Below are 21,946 nucleotides of genomic sequence, written 5' to 3' on the forward strand. Positions count from 1 at the left end.
CTCTCTGACATCCTGCCATGAGAGAACTGGAGATGGCTGTGATCAGCACACAAGCCGAGGACAGCTGAGTGTTTGCTACCATTATGTGAAGTGGCTGCATGAAGGTTTTCTCTGGAACTTCAAAGATCAAACCAGATCGGTGACTTTTTTTTTTCTTTTCCATTAGTGATAGTACCTGGTATATGGTGGGTTTTTGTGTGAGCTGAGCCGATACTAAAATGTCGACGACGATGACAGTCTGCCGGCCACTGATTGGTCAGAGAGTGTCGTCACTGGAAGAGTCATGAGCGCGACGTCCGGCACGGGAATCAAACCGAACAATGTCGAACTGTAGATCGGTTAAAAAGACTTAAAAAATCCTGAAGACATGTGTTAATCTCCAACATTTAGCAAAGGTCTACAATCTCAAGATTTAACAGAGGAGTCTGGCGTATTTAGCGACAGCACTGCTGAGAGCCGTATTTTAGTTCAGTCAATGGTTTCTGTGTGTCACTTTTAGCCATGCAATGACGAGAAGGTACAATAGTAATGGTAAACGATCTTGAATAAAATAGCTAAATGTGATTATTTTGACAGGAATTTGAATATGATTTCGAGATATCAGAGGGGATGGTGATTTTTACGTCATTATATATTCTCATTTTCATTCAAAAAAACACATTTAGAACGAGTTGTGCAGATCTGTGAGAAACAAAAATGCTCTCTTCAGTCTGTAGAATAAGATTTGCATAGATCGAGACAATAGTTCATCTAAATAATTGTATTTTGAGACACGTTTTGATCAACAAACATTGCACCTCCTGCAATTTGAAAATTGCAGTATAGGCTGTATTGCGATTTCCGATCAAATTTGGATTAATTGTTAGCTAGCCCTAACTGGAACTATATAATGGAAAAGTGCCATAAGAGTCCAGTGTGTAAAATCTAACTGCTGACACCTCATGTTACAGCTGAATATCTCTCACCCTTCCCATTCAAGTGTGTTGGAGAACCTATGTAGCTCCAGTTAGCACCAAAACATAAAAGGTGTTTAGTTTGTCCGTTGTCAGTTATTGTAAGAATATGGTGGTTCACCAATCCATCGCAGGCCCACAAACAAACAAACAAACATAAATTCACTCTCACACTCACACCTACAGTCAGTTTAGAGTGACCAATTTACCTCAAAATGGTTTTCAATTTGTGCAAAATGAAAATAATTCCAGCTAAATTTTACACACTGGACCTTGAGACCTGAATTGAAGGGTGAGAACAGCCTGTTTTGAAAATGGCTGCACATGAAGTGAGGCTATAAAGTGGATATTTTTTTAAATACAGTAAAAACCATCAGATGTTACAAGAGCTTTTGTACTTTTCACCCTCACAGGTCCAAACAGAGATAAAGAAAACATGGACCCGCTGGAACCTGGACTTTGAGTGGGAGGGCCCGGTGGTCTGCGGCCGCTACCGCTACGGCTCCGTGGTCGTCGGCCTCAACAACAACAACAGCACCAGCAGTCAGTCCCACCTGGCAGGGGGCGGGCCTTCCACACGCTCCACCACACTGGTTTCAAGTCAGGCCTATCGACGCACTGGTCCACCTGTGGTCAGCCTACACGCGACTCTCCCAGGTTACGTGATCAGCAACTCAGACCCGTCCATACCCGAAGAGCCCGAGGACAGTGGGCCGAAGCGCGTGGACGATATCTCGCTGAAGGAAAATCTGCCCGTTCTAAATACGAGCGCAACGGCCGAGGACGAGGACGAGACGCTGTAGCGCTCGTCGTCACAATTCCGGAGGGATGGAATCATTTTAAAGCTGTGCCAACTCATCATAAACTCATGCCATTCAAAAGTTTGTTGTTTACAAAAAAAAGAAAGATAACTGCCTTGAATCAAAAGAAAGCGCACAAAACGCAAAAAGTTGACTTCATAAAGGAGATTTTATGGGCATTTACTTTTCCTGCTGTTGCCCTGATTGTATTTATTATAAATATCTGAGCTGAGGATAATGGTAGAAAAAAAACATAACCATGGGAACACAGGAACTACTGTAATTGGTTGCTTGATTCCACCAACCAATCAAGTAAGAGTTTACATCCATTTCTGTTTACACCAATAGAATATAACATATTATAATATGTATATGTAGTGAATATTTTTATACTTAGTTTTAATATAATGCATTGTTGTCTTAAGTGTATGCAATTAGTCGGAGATCAAAATTTGCCAAGTGTGGAGAAAATTGGATTGTCTGGAGATCAGTTGTGTAACATTGTTCTTGACCTTTTACAACAAATGCAAATCAGTCCATCAAGACAGTTCCCTGTAGAATAACGATTCAAAATGAATGTACAACATTTATTTAGCCCAGACGGCCCAAAGCTACTTTTTTTTATTAACTTCCTGGAGAATCCAATTATCCTCCTGTAAGAGGAACCATTTCTTGGACTATGACTTATGATCTTTATCATTTTTGTGAAGAAACTAGGAATGGGCAATATATCAATATTATATTTATATATCGTGACGATGAGACGAGATATCGCCTTAGATTTTGGACGCCATTTCCTGCTTTTAAAGGCTGTGGCATTGATACTTATTGAATACATTTGTGAAATACACTAAATGTTATAAATGATAGTATTGATTCAAATATCCGACACGATTATGTTCAAAACATTTCATTTTAAGCCTAGTTTTTGCCTGTTTTTATAGGCAAATGCAACGTTTGTGACAAACATAAATATATTTCTTTCCTTCCTTTAAAAGTGGGTATTACCTGAAATGATAAACATAAATAGTAGATATTTTATTGGAGTGTATTCACAGCGTGTTGCCACTCTCCTTTGAAACATCACAATTTCCCAAATAGATCTTGTATATCAAGATGTAGTCTAATATTATCTATAAGCCATATCACCCAGACTGACCTCTAAGCTTGTCAGAAATATTACCATCTGAGATGATGTAAAAAGTTTATTTTCCATGTCGCCCAGCCCTCCTCTCAGCTCCAAATGTACCCTTACAATCACACAATGGTATATTGTTTACTTCTCAGGAGATTTGTCAATTTTCCACATTTATTATTATTATGCTGTGTTTACCACACTGAGGATAATGGTCACGTTCCACAGCACAGACATTAAATATGGCAAGTAAGACAGCATTGGAATGGCGACTTAAACTCTTATTTTGTGCTCCACTGTGAAGGGCTATGTTTGTACGCAGCCTGTACGCTTTCATGTTTGCATGTTTTTCAGTGAGTGTGGTGCAGGTTCTCGTTCCTGCTCCGACAGCAAGCTTTAAAAAAAAAAAACACACAAAAAAACTGAAAAGATTCCGTGTGTGAACCTGTGTGTATTGTGTGCTAGAAGTGCAGCTATTCTTTTTTCCCCCCTCCTGTGGATTTGTAGCTTCCTCCCCTCTTCTTGTCTCTTCTCCTTGTGTCCTCCCAACCTTTACCTCTGTTATCTGCAAATAAATATATACGTGTATTTTCAACCAGTTCCTGTGGAACCAGATTCTAGCAAATAAGTCATTTATTTACCCCCCCCACACACACACACACACACACACTCGGCATGGTATTGTCAAAGTATGGTGTTTGATTCAAAGCAACAATTACCTGTGTTAACCACTTGGAAATGAGTTTGGCCCCAGTTTCCCTTGGGCTTACAAATGTGTACAAAGACCTACAGAGTGAAAAACATAAGAAAAGATACTTTATGGTCCTTTTGCACAGAAAATTGTTCTGACACGGAGATAAGACACAATCAGACTCGGGGAATACTTTAAATTACCCTTTTAATACATTAACGGCCTAACCAGTCCTTCCTAGGTGGTTAATTCTGGTTAAGAAGTGAGATTGAGTAAGGAGTGAATGTTTGCATCTGTTCCTTCTACAGTTGTGCACCCTAAAGCCAAGAGCTGCCAACAGGACATGAGAGGAGTGTGTGCAGATCTTTTTGGCCAGCCTCAGTGTTTTTCTGAAGAGTAGCTGCTGAGGAAGCACTCCAGAAGGTTGGCCTACCACCTCAGAGCAGACGTTGATCAGTTTTCATATCCTGGTCTTCAGCTGGACAGAGAGTTCCACAGAACCAGATTGGACCTCCATACTTACTGCAGAACAGTCAAATATTAAGTCCAACAGACGATGTATGTCCTCAGGGACTGAGATCCTCTACAGAATCCAACAGTGCAAACTAATTAAAACTAAATAACACATCACAGTTCCTGAAGCTACAAAAACCAGACTGTTCAGTATTTTAAATATGAAATTAGGAAAAGGAACATGGGCATTCATTTGCTCGTATCCTGTCACGCTCGTCTTTACTGCGTATGTCTCTTTAATGCACATTGATCATAAACAGTCAATCAACGTGTCATAGTGGACAATAATATATGTATACACACAGTGCTTAACACATTCATTAGACCACCACCGGATGTAAGGTTAATGACACATGTTGCTCTAAATTAACAGCATTGGTAATTATCAACAACAACCCTAACAAAATAATAGTAAAGCATACAATTATTTCTTGATTACAATGTCAAATTATAGTTATTTAATCCTGACGAGAAAAACAGTTTTAGTGGTTGGATTTTTTATTAAATTTATTAACGTCTGACTTCTCAGAAATGGGGCTCAAATGTGGTTGTGAAAAGGTGAATTCACTTTATTCGCTGAATAAATAGCAATAAAAATGTTAGTTTTAAACAAGTTTTTTAAAGATTTCAAAAATATTGACGTTTTCTCATTTTTATGAGGTGGTCTAATACATTTGTTAAGCACTGTATGTACACACATATATATATATATAAATAAAGCAAAGAAAAAATATCTTCTTTTCCAAGATAGTTGATTCAAGCAGTGCTTCTCAAACTTGGGGCACTGAGCCCCACAGGTGTCACTGGATAATTTCTAGGGGTCACCAGATTTGACACTATCTTCACCAGGAATAAGATCTGCTTTAGAAAACAAAACAACAGAAGACTTAAATGGATTTGACTCCAAAACCTTACAAAAAACATCAGCTCTGCCTCCGACAGAGTGAACTGCCAACAAATATGCTTTTACGAGACGGACAGAGATGACTTCTCAACATAGGATTCCAGCTCACCTTGAGGATACGCTCGAACATGCAAGTGTAAGAGAAAAACCTATTATTCAGCCTCCTTTAAATTAGCAACTCACATTCCTGCTGCAACTCTGTGTAACCACAGAATGTGTCTCATTATTTCTTTGTTGAACATAACATAACTGGGGCAGAGGACCGATGTGAACTACGCTGCCCTCCCCAAGGTCTCCCCCTTTTCTCCAAAACCTTAGTTAAACCCTAACCCTGGGATTCACATGTCCTTGTGCATGTTTGGTATTGTCTCAGTTCCCCTCAGATCTCAGCTTTTTACTAAAAAAAAAAGAAGCTTTTCAACTCAAACCATCACTGACTTCAGAAACTCCATCCATGGTCGCCTCACCTGATAATCAAATCACCACAACAGAAAGCGTAAAACACTCAACGTTGTGGCACAGTTTAAAGTTTGCCCTGCTGAAATGCAATAGATTCACTGTTTGTCTCCCACAGTGAATCACCTGCTTTATTTTCTATAATACACAACTCCTTATATGGACATCGTCCTGGGGCTGTGTTTTCGTCATCTTATGTGTTGTTGAGTCTAAGTTATGATTAATTTTGTATCACATATACATACAAAAACATGGGATTGGTGACAATTGTTTTTTTCTGTTCGAGCCAAGCAACCTTTGAACTGTAACTATGATTAAAATTTAAAAATTGTGAATTGTGTTATATAGTTGGTGAAAATGAAAAGAAAAGTAATAATTTCATTAGATTGCCAAGGTTGTGCTGAAAAAAAGGGGATATAAGTTATATTGCACATCATTATAGTCTCTGTAAATAAGATTTTACATATTAAAATAGTGGGAAAAAAAGCAGCCTAAAGGCTCTGTCTTCTCAGGGTTAAACAGCTGGATTTAGATCAGTGGAGATGATGAAAGCTAAAAATTCTGGCAATCGGCAAGTTCAATGACCATAAGAATTCAGCAGTGAAACCGTTAATGCATGCCTAATGTGAACAGGTGAAGACATGAGCATATAGAGCTTCATGATTTCATATTCAACCTTCTGTAACTTCCCACCTTTCCTTTAATTCTCTTTTTTCTTTTCTTACATAACAGTACCATCTGCTCCCACGACAGAGGAAGTGCTGCACAACTCATTTCATCACAGTCGCGATTTGAACCCGAGCAATTAACCGCTAAAAGCTGCACGTTTAATCACATAATTAAATGGCGAGCATTTACACGGCATCACATAGTTTATTCTTCATTAAGAGTTTACTCACTCACTCACACACAAACGTCACTCGCTCCCCAGAGCTCACTGTGCAGACATCAGTATTCACTGTATCAACAGAGATCTCATCATCTCTGCTAAACACTTTTTGAGTTTTCTTTGATAAGTGTTTGTTTTTCTGTCATTTTCATGTCGTCATAATCTCTGCGCTCTAAAATCGTCTGCGGCACACAGCCCACGTCTAACACAGCCGTGACCACTTGACTCACCAATGAACTCCATTGCCACTTAGTGAAGATGTGTCTTATTCAAACAGAAGTTCATTAACAACCAATATATCTACAGAGGCTATAAGATAATGTGAAATATAGAGTGTCTTTCTGCACAACCTATATAGGCCAGACAACCTATGTCTTTAAATCTCTTCTTAAAACTCACCACTTTTCATTGGCCTTTGACACTGTTTAAGTTGTTGATGTTATTTCCATTTAAGTCTTCTTTATTTTATTCAATCTGTTTTTCTATACATTATAACTATTTTAAGCTTATTTGTTGTTCAGAGATAATATTATGTGCTTTGGGCACGTCGCTGTTATTGGTGTCTGATGGATGTGCAACATCTTGGAAGTGAAATGTAGTGTGGTGTTGGCAGGGGCAGGTGCAAGTGCAGGTAACATCAGAGCTTAACAAGGCATTAAAATTCCCTTTATGATTTTCACCTGAAAGCTTTTTTTGATTAATATTGATAAGAACTCAGACTCACCCGCTTACATGTGTAAGGCAGGCGTGAAACTGCAGTGCAGTCACTCCTCCAGTAAAGTCACAAGTTATTAGTGGCAGGAGAATTTCCTCATTTCACATTAACCGGCTTCCTTTAATAAGTATAATCATTTTTTCTATTCATGGGGGTCAAGGCTGCAACAACATAAGTGCTTACCACTTCACGACCTCAGTGTTTCACTTAAAGGCTATGATTTTATAAAATGTCTACATGATTACATGTAATACCTCAGGTTGAAGTCCCTCACGATTAAAGTCAAAAAGACACCGTGCAAAATCAGAACCAGCTACTGGTTTTACAGTTGGTGCATTCACTTGCGTTTAATAGCTACTGGTGCTAATAAATAAAATTACAAGAGGCAATAAAACATTTTTGTTCAAATGTTAAAATGTTTGTATTCGTCATGTGCCTTTAGTGAGTTAGACGATGAAGTCATAGCCCTCCAAGCCACCAGGGGGCCCCATCTGAGGAGAATGAATTAAAATTGTCATTGACTTGTAGCTGCCTCATGGGTTTATTAAATCCCGTATAAGCTGAAAAACAAATAAATGTAGTATATAAATAAAATAAGCTGCATTGATAAGTTGTCAATTGTTGTTTTTGTTGCATAATAATGTCAAAAATGGTCCAGAAGGTGTTAAATGTGAAGTTCCTTACCAACTCCAATATTAAATTTATTACTACAAGTGTTTTTTTTTGTTTGCTCATTGATATGGATGCTGACTCATTGGGGTTTTTTTTTACTTGAACTAATAGCATAATTTATTTTCTGTGGATTTTGGCCCATTTTATTTATTATTTTGGGCTGTGAGTTGTGTTCTCACTTTCAAAATTTATTTAAAAACACCCAATGTCTGTTTTATTCATTGAAGTATAGAGGATTGTTGTAGTCCTTGGATTATCATTTTTTAAAATCAGTGTAATTTGCTTGTGTGGCTCCACTTAAGAAGTTTGATTTTAATATGAGAGTTTGAGATCATGACTGTAGCCTAAAGCTAGAAACAGCCCTGGATGAAGGTGCTGGCAGGGCAAAGTAGAGGTGGAATAGGCAATTCCCATTTGTAAGCTTTCGGATCAGGCCACCATCCAACAAAGACAGCGCTTGGATTGGTACACAGCTTGTGTATTTTCTCTACAGGGATCAGGGTCTGCATCATCAAGCTCCAGTTCAATCTACAGCAAAACTGAACATCCAACACCTTATTTATTTCTTGTCGTGCAGCTCAAATGCTTCCCTGGGCGATGGCCCGCCATTTAAATTAGGTGAATTTATTTGGGATGTAATTATTTATTAATGATTGGATATTCAATATATTCAATTCATATATATAACTGTACGTTAATGCAGTTAAATAATTATCCAGTTACATGGCGGCAGCAGCTGCAACAAAAAAATGTTGACATCAGAGGAGAAAAGGCCAGACTGATTCAAAACTAAATTAAATGCAGAATAACTAAACAACTAAATTATGCAGAAATTATGCAGTTTTGCATCTCTGAACCTTGAAGGAGATGAACGACAGCAGCTGAAGACCACACTGGACACTTACTAGGTACACATAATGATTAAAATGGATTTTTACAGAGTAAATTATATTTTAGCTCAATTTATGCAGCTCAAGTGTCATATTTCTGAAACAATACAGCTAGTCATTTTTTCATTCTTTTATCCTCATCTTTGGGAAATGAATTAGATGAAACTGATGAGACAGGGAAAATGGAATGCCAGTGATTTGACTGGGGCAACTCGAACAGTCAAATATTCAATTATACAATAACATCAGAGAACAATCTAGCACGGAGAGCGAGGCCGAGAGAACGCTGGAATGAGGATGGTGGAGCATGAAGGAAATGAGATTTCTCAGTGAGAGAAATGCACGCAAAGACTGTTACAGAAGAGATAATGAGACAAAGACGCAGACACAGAATATGTCAGTCACGAACGCGCCACTGTGACCTTTAAGGTACGATTGTAACAAAGTGTTCCGCACCACATACGAGCTGTTTGCAGAGTCGATGGAGGTGATGGAGTTGCTGATGTGAATAATGTATCATGTCTGTCTAGAATACTGACATCACCACCAAAATATTGAGTCAGGTAGGTGCAACTTGAAGTGTTTCACTTGAAATTCATTCATCTATAGTTTTCGTGAATAAAAGTCTTCTAAAGACTAAATTACTGAGTAATCAGACGGTGTGCATTTCAGACACCATTGTTTAATTGTATCTTTCTTTTTAAACACAGAACTATACATACAAATCGACATAAATACGACATTAACTGCAATGGAAAAGGTAGGTACATGCTGTCGAAACAAGGATCGTCACGGATTGGACTTTTAACCTGGATGTAAAGCGCCGGTTTCATTGAAATTAGCTGAAATTGGCTCAGCACTCCTGTGACCCTCATGTGGAGGATAAAGGGTAGAAGGGTAGATGGATGGGTAGTTTCAAGGTAGATATTCAACTGATATCCAAAAGCGGATCATCGTCAATTTTACCCGGCAACCCCCGCTGCACGATTGCAGGGGTTCCGTTGCACAGCTTCTTAAAATGAACGCCATGCAGTATTCTATATAATGTCTTTGCATACGAAGCACTCTCTTCAGCAAGTGAGACAATTATTTTTCTGGTACCATACACAGTGTGGATACATTTCACAATAGGAGACTAATCTGTGTTTTTGTGTTATTTTTTTGTAATTTTGAAGCTTATACATACATTTAGTACATTTGTATGTATGATTATGTTTTAACCCGGTTCATTATTTTCTGAATTTTTTATGCACGCCAGATCTCTACTGTGAGAGACGATGAGCCGGGCGAAGATCTGCATAATTGCATGAATAAAGAGCAGTGCAAATCTGTACAGTAGTCATTATCTACCATAGCACCCTTACAAAGTAGCAGAGCAAGCAAAGATTAAATTACAAGTTGCACATGAGCATGTGGATGTTCGTGCCCTGTAAATATTCCAAACCACCGCATTAAAGCTTCTCCTCGGGATTCAAGTCCCTGCTGCCAGTCATGTTTGTGTCTTCATATTTGAGTCCAAAAAAACTATGGACTTTCTTCAGCATCAGGTCAACAATCTCCTTCTCCTCTGAGGGCTTTGTGAAAGAGGAGAGGTGACAAAAGCAAGAGCATTATAAAACTTTATAATATGCTGTGTATGTATGGATGACATTTTGACTTAAATCTTAATTAGCCGTGAATCTGAATAACGATTCATGATGAAGTATACCTTATGCTCCATCTGCACCTGGTTGAATGCCACAAGGATTCCTGAAACGAGGAGATTGAGCATCACAAATGTCATGAGCATGATGCAGGAGCCAATAAGCAATCCAGTAAGCACGGGGTTATAGTCAAAGACCTGGCAAACATAAAATAAGAGAGGCAGTCACTCATCGTGGGTCAACGGATATTGGATTAAAATGATATAATACGTCATATCTACAGGCACATTATGCTGTGTACAGCAGATGTAGCTCACCTCGTCGTAGTTGAAGATGCCAATCTGCAAGCTGATGATTGTAAGAAGGGCGTCAGCCAAAGTTTTATAAGAGGACAGCTTCCAGCCATAAATCACGTTGCACTAAAAAAAATGAAAAAAAAGCAGCAACCATCAAGTCAGCAGGGAAATCCCATTGGTCCGACAAGCTTTCCCGTTCCCAATAAACTGATAATTTGAGCTCCCATGGGTGCACTGGTGTTAAAATGAAATGTGGTCGGGCATTATTGCCTGAAGCACAATAGCAAACTGAAATGATGCAAACACATGTGGCTTTTTAAAGGGAATGGATCCAATGGGAGATGGCAATTTGATTGGTTTTGCATGTCATCTACGTGCAAATCCACTTAGATCTTAGCAAAAGGGTCAGATTTATGGTCAACGGTCGAGATACTCACTGCAACGGAGTATGCTATGAGCATAATCACAATAATCACAATAAAGCCCGATATGTCACTCCAGGCTCGCTGCAGTGTGGCCGAGATAATGTTCATCTTGGGGTTGAGTCCGAGCAGGTGCCACAGTTTGACAGTGGCAAGCAGAACCAAGAAGGCGATCAGATACTGAAACACTGAGTCAGTGCTCGCCGTCTCATAGAAGCTGGCAAATCTGCACGCACAGTAAAGAGTCGCGTTATCAGCAGCGGCAAACTGTGATAGAAAATTACAAAAACCTCAAAAAGTATCATTGGCAAAACCTCGAATAAAAAGGAAGGAACTTGTAATTAATATATTTTTAGATTCCTAAATTATGCATAAGCAACGTTATCAGGGTTTTATTGCCCTGAAAGGGGTAATTTTTCATGCAGTTGGATGAATAAAATAAATTAAAGAAACACAATAAACATAGACCAAACCTGACTGAAAACAATGCCAATCAGATTTCAGGTTCATAAGAACTGACATGTAAGTGCCACAGTAAGAACAGCAGAAGTTAATGGTGTTAATAATATAATTTATAAGACTAACTGTACACTCTTTTGTGAACGTTTAGCTTGATGAAATGGCCGTCACATGACTCTGCAAAGTCAGTCACGACTGGCCCATGATTTGTCTCTTTATCCTGAAGCAGAAAATACTGGAGCTACATAACTACATTATTTAAAAACTTTATATATTTCAACGGCGGAATCAGGCCGATCCATTTAGATTATATAAGACTCTAAAGGACGACGTCTCAAAATGTCCAAAAAGCTTTGATTTATTTCTTTAACGGTACCAAGTACGTTTTTATGCACAGTTCAAGCTGTTCAGCTGGACTACTGTCTTTGTACCAGTATACACACACTAGTGAGGAATCGATAAAGTCAATGAAGTGTTTTCTTTTGCTCCTCTAGGGAGCGAAATGCATCCAGCTTGGTTAGAATTAGATGGTCTCTGGTTTAGCATGTGGCCAGTTGCTACCATTCTGAGCCATTAACATTAAAATAACCATGAAATGAAATTCTTCAAGCTGACAGGGCATAAAATAGGGTCTCCTCATCACTCCAAAAAATTACAGGCATGAATTTTGTGCCGTTTTGTTGCTGTCGTCTTCTCTGTATCAGCCTCTTCTAATATTTCTGGGTATTATTTGAGGGTGGCAAGTGCACAGAGCACCCAGTCCCCCTCGAGTGAAGGTATACAGTATGTGCTGTCGTAGTGTGTTATTGTGATTTCGACAAATTTGATTTAGTATAATTTCAGTCGGACTAATGTAAGTCCTGGTTTAGTTGGATTTACACAATCATTTTTAATGCCATGTAAACCTGGACTGTGTATTTTACACGTTTGACATATTTGACTTTATAGAATATCTTATATAATATGTCTGCAGTAAGCAAAAATAGCTGATACATAAAAATGTATAAAAACCTTGACCACAACCTAAAGCCCTTTGCTCAGCTTGAAATCGTTATTTTTATGCCCTACTATTTTCAGGGCGCGCTATTCACTTAAGACTTGCTCTCACTGGTCTTTGTGGTTTTGGTAGTACGTCATATCACGGTTGCCAAGCAGGGTTCTCCTGATGAAAACAGCCACAGCACTCCAGGTCAGTACGATGATGGACAATTCCAGGAGGTTCCGCTTACTTGTAAAGTAAGCCCACCGCTGCTGCTTCAGCAGTTTGCCCTTCCGGGAAAAGAGAAGACAGATTGGTTGTACGTACGTGTGTAACACAACAAGAGCAAGTGTTTATGTACGTGTGTGACCATAGATTCTTATTTCTTGCTGAAAAATTACAGTTAATGATTTGGGGATTGGTTTTTTTCTCATTTTATACATTACTATGTGCAATATTTGGATTTCTAGTTAATTTGTCTGCACTTTGGTATTCCCTACTGTGTGTATTCTCCTATGTTTAGTTCCCCATATTTGTCTTCTTTTCCCTCTGCTCAGAGTCGCTGCACGTGTGTTTCACCAGCGTTTCATCAGCCCGGCCTCACACATGAATCTAGTCTCTTCTCCTCACTTCCCTGCCACTTTGCCTGGTACAATCGTGTCCTGCTTCTTGTCTTGAATCAGATGTGCTATTAAGGACAGCACAGAAAGACACTCTTATTTTTTCCCCCGTCTCAAAAATTAGACTTAATTGTGAACACCCATGAACATAAAACAAAATGGCCAGGAGGAGAGTGAGAAGAGATGACTCACAGCTGTTCTAAAAATATATAGAAAACAACTCCAAGTAGCAGAAAATAATAATGCTCTTTCCGCCTCACATTTTTACTTTTGCCATTAAGCTACGTCATTCTTAACTTATTTAAAAATATATAATGCATTTATAATCTGAGGGGGTTCTTAAGTGAATTTAAAGGATGAATGATTTTCAATCAATTCTTAAAGACCCAGTGTATGAAAATGAGTGATATCCACATAGTAAGCTTCTGCTTTAAAATGCAACGCTCTGGTTTGGTTTGTCTGTTTAAGCTTCTGTAAAAACATGGCAGTCTAAGATGATGAAAGGGTTCATCTAAGGCTACAAAAACAAAACACTTATCCAATGAAAGCAATTAAACACTAATACAGGCCTGGTTAGTGGAGCATATTTAATTTCCGCTGATAAATCCCGCAAAATTAAAAGTGTTACACACTTGACCTTTACATTAGATAACCACACACAGACTCATTTATAATTAGTTAAACCTCGAGTCAGACTTTCCATTGTTGATGTTTGTTAAACTGTTTTCTGTTTCCAGTAAAGCAGGGGCATGTTCTGATAAAAAACTGAGAGGAAAAAAATAAAATAAATAAATAAAGCACGCTATCTTTTGAAACCTGTGGTGACAAGATTGATTTAAACAAACTAATGAGCCCTGCCTGCTTACTCTCAGGTCAGCCTGAGATCATAAAGCCCTCGGCAGATACAGAAACCTCTGCCTGTCTCATTAAATACACTAAATGAACAAAAAAACCAGAGAGAACCAAGTGCCAGGAACAAAGTACACTATTTTGGAGTTTACCTGCATGAACATGTAATAGATGATGAAAAGCAGATATATGATTTCAGCAGCCATTACGAAGAAGTGAAGATTCCCAGTTGACTGGTAGAGACGGACACTCCGCAGCTCGCTGTGGAACTGAAATGCTCCTACAAAACGAGTAGGAACAGTTTTATTTGAATAGGTTGCTAAGGCAGGATGGACTTTATACCAGTGTGAGGATTGCAATTAAAATGCAAGAAGCAACCAAACAATTTAACAATCAGAATCAAGATGCAGAGGTTGATGATACCTTTATATAAAGTGGCTTCAGCTTGGCTAAACACTGACAATGAGGCAAGTACTTAACCTTACCTACAGCTGTGGTCTCAAACAGGAGTGTGACGATGCAGAACAGATTCACATTAGCGTTATAAACAGTGAACTCGACAAACAATGCCCTCGTGTACATATCCAGCCATTTGTTCCTGAACAGATCCTCAAGTGTCCTGTGGATGAGATGCAAACAAATACATTGCTCACAACCGTCTTCTCACTTAGGCAGATGACATGACAGGGTATTTGTACATAATTTGCCCCCTTAAGACCTGGTATTAACATCCATTGTGAGTGATGTGATCACATGCAGATCACAGTAAGTACAGGTGTGAATGCACCCTCAGAACCCATCGCAGAGAACACAATTTCTGCTCAGAAGGCATTAGAGACCGTCTCCTCAGCTCTAATGTCAATGAAAATGTAACTTTATTACACTGATCGGTGGAGATGGGAGGAATTATTTCATGTCACAGATTCAGAAACCTGTACAATCACACTGGTTAAAAACATAATTTTCATTCTCACAAACAGACATGAGGTCAGTATGTGTTTGAATAAAGGAAGGAGGGGAAGTCGGACCTGCTCTCATATGGTCACAGGAGACACATCGATGAAGCATCATTACAGTTAGAATTGATTCTTTTGGCACAAACATTAATTCATGATAGTGAATTTAAACTCTATTTATTCCCACACGAATAGTAAACACACAAAAGCTGGGCGCAGGAGCAGTGGGCAGAACTTATATGCACCCAGGGAGCAATGGGGGATTGGGTGCCTTTAATTAAGGCTGCATGTGACTGCATCACTGAGATCAGATGTTAATAGGCCTCTTGATCTTTGTTTCTTCCGTGTCTGTGTACATACCTGCTGGCATTTTTTAAATCCGGGCCGAGCTCCGCTACGAAGCCGCCTCCCCTGTAGAGCAGCATCTTGCCCCACACGGGAGAAGCCCTGAGCTGTGCTCGTGTCTGGTACATCCAAGGACTGGGGGTGCTCATGGAAGAATTATCGCTCAGAGACTGGTGCCAGCCCTGGTCATAGGAGCCCATGTCCTCCACCTCCCATGAATACAGAGCATGACAGTCCGGCACAAGCTGCAGCATGAGGCCTGGAACCTGACAGGAATTCTTCTGCACTCTCAGCTGGCGAAGACGAGCGTTTCCTACCAGTTTGGACTTTCCATCTGTGATAAATCCTGGAAAAAGAGACTTTTACAATTTAATTCCATGTGATTGACAGTATAACTATAATTATCTATTACATTATAAAACAGATGCATGTTTCTAAACAAACTGGGATATGGTAAATCATACAGAGCTGAACACTATTTTCTGTACATAACATAAGGAACAAAAAGAAGAAAATCAAATAAAGACATCAATATGTTGTCTTTATTTCTAAAACATGAGGTTAAGAACTCTATTACGCAGTATGTGCTCGGGAAGACCTACCATTTCCTATCATTTTCAATTTCCCCTTCTTTCAGCTATTCTCTTATAGCTGAAAGAAGGGGAAATTGAAAATGTATGAATGTAATTTTTCCAATTAAGAATCATTCTCTAGAAGTCACGAGAGAATAAATAAAACTCACACTGTTATAAAAATGTCCACTCTCCTATGAACTGTTGAACTTCTCTAAGAACTTAACTATCACACACTAACACTTTTGTTAAACTTATAAGCCATGAATAATAAGTTCATGATCTTATTTTAGTATTACTGACATATGACTTAACCTCTTTGTCTATATAATAATCATGTGAGGGGAAAGTACAGAATTACAGAAGTACATCTGGGAGAGGAGGATAAAAGAAGCCTTCAAACTGTGTTGTCATAAATGATCTCTTCACCTGCAAAACAAACATCACACAAACATTAATAAAAACCTCAACACTTTGTGTGTAGGTCAACAGAAAAATCACGTTGTTTTTTTTTTTACCTGGATAAATTCCAAAGAGGTTACCGAGTAGAGATGTGTTGGCCCAAGCGAACACGTCCCCGAGACTCATGCTGTGTGAGACTCGGCCGCTAAAGCTTTTCCGGATGTGCTGATTTAGGAGAAATGCGTTGGGATCTCTCTGTCCGTACGCCACAAGCAGCAACATCCACATGAAACCTATATAGACTGAAACACACCATACGGTAATTATCAGTGTGGAGAGTCACCCGATGACTGCAGCTGCATGTGTTACAAGTGACAATGCGTGTGCATCGCAATCTTCTGGTTAATCTAGGTTTGGGCAACGTTTGTCTGTACATCTGTCTTAGTAACTGTGATCTAAATATAGACTGTATTTTTTTTTTTTTTTTAAGTAATCATAAACCTGTGAGGTAGAAGAGTTTTTATTGACATTTTATTGATAATTGTGTAATCGTACCCAATATAGGTTCATGTAACTGTGTAGTTTGGTCAAAATTAGGATCGTGATCTGGATCTGAAGAATCGAAAACATAAAAATTGCTCTGTATTTTTTGCAACACTGCTTTCAAACTTGATGTATAGCCTCTCTAGTAATAGCTACAGGAAAGTCTTAGTAGGGAAATAACTGAAACGTCCGAGTGTATTGACACCGTGGGAAAGAGGAAATGCTGTCTGAAATACTGCAGTAAGACTCAACAGTCTTTTCAGATTCATCAGTGTTCCTCTCTGCTTACTGAAAATCTCTCTGAGGAGAGCCAAGGCTTTCTGCTCTATAATCTTGTTCCTTTTCATCCTTTCAATGTCTGCAGGAGGTGGCGGCTCATACAGAGTCTGATTCTGTCCGACTCTTTGTTGGTCCTCACCATCACCTGTGGGTGAAGACGTATTCTTTGTTGTAAAACCAAAATCATTATTGATTATTACCAATTAAAGTTTGAAATGAAGAAATTCTTTTACCTTCATTTGAGTCATTAAATGGCACCTTTTCAAAATCATCAACTTTCTTTACTACAAGTGCAAAGAACACAGCAAAACATAGCACCTGTGGCAAGACGTACAAATGTAAGTGGATGCAAATGAAAACAATTCAACGAGCGAGGGCTGAAGATCTTAATGAGGACGGAATGACACGTCCTTTCTCACCTTTAAAGGCTGAATGATGAGGATACTCTGGAAAAAGGACACCACCATGGACACCAACCAGCTAATGGACCGCTCCTTCCCAAACTTCAAACCGTAAAGCATTGTAAAATATGCTGCTACAAAACTGGTACCGGCCACGATGAACCAGCCGACAAAAACAAACCACCAGGGAAGCCCTCCATGACAGCACCTCCTTTTCCTCTGTTCATCCTCGTCGTCCGTGTTGTCTGCAGAACCCAACCTGCTAATGAGGAGCAGCACAGGGAACTCCATCAATGTAAGTCCATTGATTGTGTAACCCTCAGCTGAAGCACAATTAGTGCCTTATTATGCACTGCCGTCATTTCTAAACTAAACTAATATGCTTTTAAATTTACTTTTAAATGGCTATACGAGAACTTTCAAATTCAACACATGAAGACTCAGATTTGAAGCTGTAGTTTCCCCAAAGAACCTGAGTGATGGCAAAGGTGGATCCCGGCCATGAAACTAGCATTTCCCTTTGCATGCTTTTACTGCGATGTCTATGTGTTCTCTGGAGTCGGACGAGGTTAAGTTTATTAGAATGTTGTAGATGTCAGTTTATACAGGTCTGAAATACTGTCCCCTCCGTCCATACTCATCGATCATTTTTTTGAATTTCCATTAGGAATAGCACCAAATTAACTGGCCCCAACCGTTCCATTTTTGGTACCCTTCCCTTGGGGTAACAAAATAAAATGGTATGGTCCACCGCTAGAGTGTGGAGTTGACAGGTTCGATCAGCATTGTGTGAGCACATTTGATCATGGGACTAAACATGACTAAAATATGCAAATCCACCAGTGTGGTCCTTTATATGAGACTTCCGTACTTTTTTTGTGTGATTTCATCGCGGTTGACGACACTGGTTGTGAGGAGCTGCTCATCAAGGATGGCCTTGATGCCCTGCACTTGCTGCAGAGCCTGGCTGTAGCTGTCAGTGGTGGAAAAGCTGGAGGATCCCAGCAGGCTTAGCTCTTCGTGGATGTGGCACAGCTGCCTGTGCAGATACTGAGTTTTGTGGCTCTTCTGAATGACCTCCACATCTGACCCAGGATGCACACCAGCACCCGTTTCTTTAAGGATATGCAAATACAATAATGTCTAACCAAGTCTCTAATTTACAGAGAAGGCAGTTTTTCAACATACATATGGCACAGTATACTATAGTTACTGTATATACCAATACAATACTTTATTGAAAAGCCTTCCATCTAAGTCATCTCAAATAAATTATTCAGTAAGAAGAAACAAACTGTACTGGAGAGTAAGTGCTAAGTGAAATGTATTCACTGTGTGAATATTTATTTTCTATAAAGGCTTTGACAGTGCTACTGAGCAGATTCATGGGGTGTGTAGGACAAAATACTGTGTATGTAAGAAATGTAAGAAAAAGTTATGAATGTAAGGCACCTGCGAAAGATTAAATGCAGTCAACTGAATGGAACTTTTGCAGATATCCACCAGTAATTGGATTAGTTTTATAGTGAGTGTATGAAAGGTTTTGCTGCTGCGAACAGAACAAAAACTTTTTCAGCTTTCTATTAAAGCCTCCTCATCCAATTTTGGAATATCAATAAATGTACCCACTAAACACAGCAAGACTCACCTGGTAGCTGAGACTGAGCAAGATTGTGAAAGCCACTGCTATCACCGTTCCCTCTCACAAAATCCTCCACCACAGAAAGGGCTGCATTGATATCAAGTTGTCGCTCCAGCCCAAACTCAGACTCTGTGCGTGCAGTGTTGCTTTTCACAGCCTTTGACAGCGATAGAGCAATTCTTGAAATATCCTGAGAAAGAAAAGATAAAAATGTGTCATATTGTATTTATAATGACAGTATACACAATATCTGACTTTATTACTTCTATATACCTAACGAGAGTGAACTATCTTGGCTAAGTAGCCTATCACTTTCCCATTGATCAAAATATGTGATTATGGGTATAAACGGGTTTTGGCCAGAATTAATGTGTTAAATTGGCATTCACATTCAGGTTAAATGCTAATTTAGTCTTCATCTGCTGCATTTTTCCAGCATAATTGAACAAAATCTTCTGGTTGTTTGATTATGAGTTAGACACGACTGTGTTCTAAGGACTTAATATTTCTTTTTCATTTCATTTCATCTCACTTTGTTTTGATTCATTCTTTAAGCACCAAGTTTAAATGAGGGACCGACCAAAGTTAAAGATAAAAAACAGTAACTGGTGGCTGTAAAAGTATCACTGAACTTCATTGTGTTGTTGTTTTTGTCTTCATCCGGCTCCATTTGTTTCCTGCGCATATCTGAGGCCAAATTTTACAAATATGTGATGCGGGGGTAAAAAAAAACCCTCTAAAATAACCACTGGCAATTGGAATTATGTTAATCACCATTTAAATTCCAGGTATACCTACTATCATAAGTGTGAAAGAGGCTATAGAGTCAAGAGGAATCTACCTTGGTGATCCTATCTAAAGTGACATTGACATTTATGTCAATGTCAGTCTGTGGGGAAGGAGTCTGCAAAGTTCTCCTCTGCTTCCTGCTGTTTGTTTTTCCTGGTTTGCTCTTGCAGCAAGGCGTCTCCCGAGGACGAGTGTTTCTGAAGATGCTGACAATGAGGAAATTGACTGGAAACATGATGAGTGAGCTCTGAACTCCAATCATGAACTGTTGCCAGGTAAACTCAAAGTAACCTGAAATAGACCAGAAATAGAGAGGAAAGGGTTCAACTGGATGTGCTGATCATTTATGTGTTGGTTGGTTATAAAACCAAGGATAAATGAACTGCTGTGAAACACACTGTACCAAGGTCCATGGTTTGCTCTGATGGGTCTGTCGGTATGCCATAAAACATGAGGCTGGTCAGCATTGTGCAGAGAAGTAGGGAGAAACAGCAAGACACTCTCTGTACACAAGTGAAGGTGCTGCTCGGTGGTCGGTTGAGCACAGAAAACCAGAGGTGTCCATCACTTAAATCCTTTGCCGTCTTCATAAAGAACAAATTACTGGAATGTAAAAAACAACAAGTTTTATGTATAAAACCATTTTTTTTTTTTTTTTTTTTAATCCTTCATGAACTGCCAGCTTAAGATAGCTTAGCTTCAAATTTTTAATTTCTGTCAGGTGAATTTATTGCTACTAATCCTTCATAGAAAGCCATAAATCCTTCATAAATCACCAGCCCAGTGTACTGTATGTGGTCCACCTCAGCTGTGATTAGGGGTAGGTCTTTAAACCTAACTGCATTTGAGTTCAAACACATTTATCCTTAAGCTAAAATACACAATGCAAAAAAAACACAGCTTACTGCTAAGTTCAGCAAGTGTTTTAATAAGGAACCTTCACTGTCAGAAATTATACAGCCCTGTGGCTTTATCTGAATTTCAGTCATAGGGGTTTCTTTTGAAAATCTGGCCCAGAGCAAACAACAGGTAGGTTAACATTGGCTTATCATGCCTTTTTCTTTTCTTGTTATGACTGCCCAGGAGGTTATTTGTGTTTCTGTGTTTTTTCTCTGACTGAGCTTACTCAAAGGGTAAAGGATGTGTTGGGATGATGTATTCTGGGCATGTAGTTTATGGAGCCTATAGACCTCGGAACGTCACAGGATCAAGGCTTTGACTTTGTTTGGGATCTGTCAGTCTGGAGATTGCATGTTACACAAGGCTTCTGACACAGTCCAAATACATTCTATTCTATTCTATTCAATTCAGGTTTGATTCATTTCCATGTTAGATGTGAAAAAGAGCAAAAATGCTTATTTTCCTACTGTATGTGTTAGCCCTGAAATAGAGAGGTTATCTTTCTAGGGTGAACTCTATTGCCCAATGTCAGCCACGATTCTAAAAGAGTGGAAATAATGTAATGGGTTGGTTTTGTCCTTCAGAATTGAATACTTCACATTTCTCCATTCAATTCATGTTCAAAAAAAGCTCAAGTGATGGTAGGCTTGTCATACTTAGTAAGGGCTTCATTTTAAGTTGTCACTAAACCTGTAATTTGAATTAAACTAAGACCACTTCTGCTTTTCAGTTGAATTTGATCAATAAAACACCACTTTGGGTGTTTACATTCAGCCTATATACTCATTCAGATTGAGACGACTTCACTGATGACTAAAGGGCAACTCATTTGCAACGTACTCTAATTACAGTCACACAAACAACAATCTCTATCTCACATGTCAAGGCACAGATTGACATACAGAGGTCGGTGAAGACAGAAAGATAGAAAAGAAATAAGGCACCCAAGCAACAATATAAATAATGGGTTGATGGACATTTGTGTCGTCTGTCCTGTAAAATATTAAATGACCATTATCACAGTTACCTGATAGCAGTGTGAACAGGTAAAAACTGTTTTTAATTTACCCGAACGTCTTCAGCTCTTCCTCTGTCGACACAGGAAAAACTTTATCCAGGGAACAATCACCCAAGTCTATGGCCAGCCACGAGTTGCACAGAAAATACCATTTCTGGTTTGTCTGTATATCCTGCACCATGACATTTCCTACAAACCTGAGAAAAAGCAGCA

The 21,946-nt window shown here is 39.0% G+C and overlaps 2 protein-coding genes across 4 annotated transcripts in view; one reads left to right on the plus strand and one right to left on the minus strand.

Annotated features, from left to right (window-relative positions):
• pth2ra (parathyroid hormone 2 receptor a) overlaps nt 1-3,483 on the plus strand; it is a 38,896-nt gene extending 35,413 nt beyond the window's left edge. Inside the window, exon 13 of the mRNA XM_058622481.1 lies at nt 1,367-3,483. Within this exon, the coding sequence (XP_058478464.1) occupies nt 1,367-1,756 (390 nt within the window). The 3' untranslated portion in view covers nt 1,757-3,483. The remainder of the gene's footprint in view (nt 1-1,366) is intronic.
• A 4,999-nt stretch (nt 3,484-8,482) lies between these two features.
• LOC131474554 (polycystin-1-like protein 2) overlaps nt 8,483-21,946 on the minus strand; it is a 30,389-nt gene continuing 16,925 nt past the window's right edge. The window contains exons 28-44 of one of the 3 annotated variants that reach the window (XM_058652451.1): nt 21,784-21,930; nt 20,219-20,418; nt 19,868-20,106; nt 19,033-19,216; nt 18,256-18,499; nt 17,403-17,643; nt 17,217-17,301; nt 16,994-17,128; nt 16,278-16,463; nt 15,203-15,533; nt 14,372-14,505; nt 14,039-14,166; nt 12,547-12,707; nt 10,995-11,205; nt 10,579-10,680; nt 10,327-10,458; nt 8,483-10,192 (exon numbers count right to left, since the gene is read on the minus strand). In XM_058652451.1, coding sequence (XP_058508434.1) covers nt 10,070-10,192; nt 10,327-10,458; nt 10,579-10,680; nt 10,995-11,205; nt 12,547-12,707; nt 14,039-14,166; nt 14,372-14,505; nt 15,203-15,533; nt 16,278-16,463; nt 16,994-17,128; nt 17,217-17,301; nt 17,403-17,643; nt 18,256-18,499; nt 19,033-19,216; nt 19,868-20,106; nt 20,219-20,418; nt 21,784-21,930 — 2,983 coding nt within the window. In that variant the 3' untranslated portion in view covers nt 8,483-10,069. Of the gene's footprint in view, nt 10,193-10,326; nt 10,459-10,578; nt 10,681-10,994; nt 11,206-12,546; nt 12,708-14,038; nt 14,167-14,371; nt 14,506-15,202; nt 15,534-16,277; nt 16,464-16,993; nt 17,129-17,216; nt 17,302-17,402; nt 17,647-18,255; nt 18,500-19,032; nt 19,217-19,867; nt 20,107-20,218; nt 20,419-21,783; nt 21,931-21,946 lie in introns of those variants that run through there. The other 2 variants (XM_058652450.1, XR_009242341.1) reach the window with 2 other exon arrangements.

Source organism: Solea solea, chromosome 2 (assembly GCF_958295425.1).
Source record: "Solea solea chromosome 2, fSolSol10.1, whole genome shotgun sequence".
Taxonomy (NCBI): Eukaryota; Metazoa; Chordata; class Actinopteri; order Pleuronectiformes; family Soleidae; genus Solea; species Solea solea.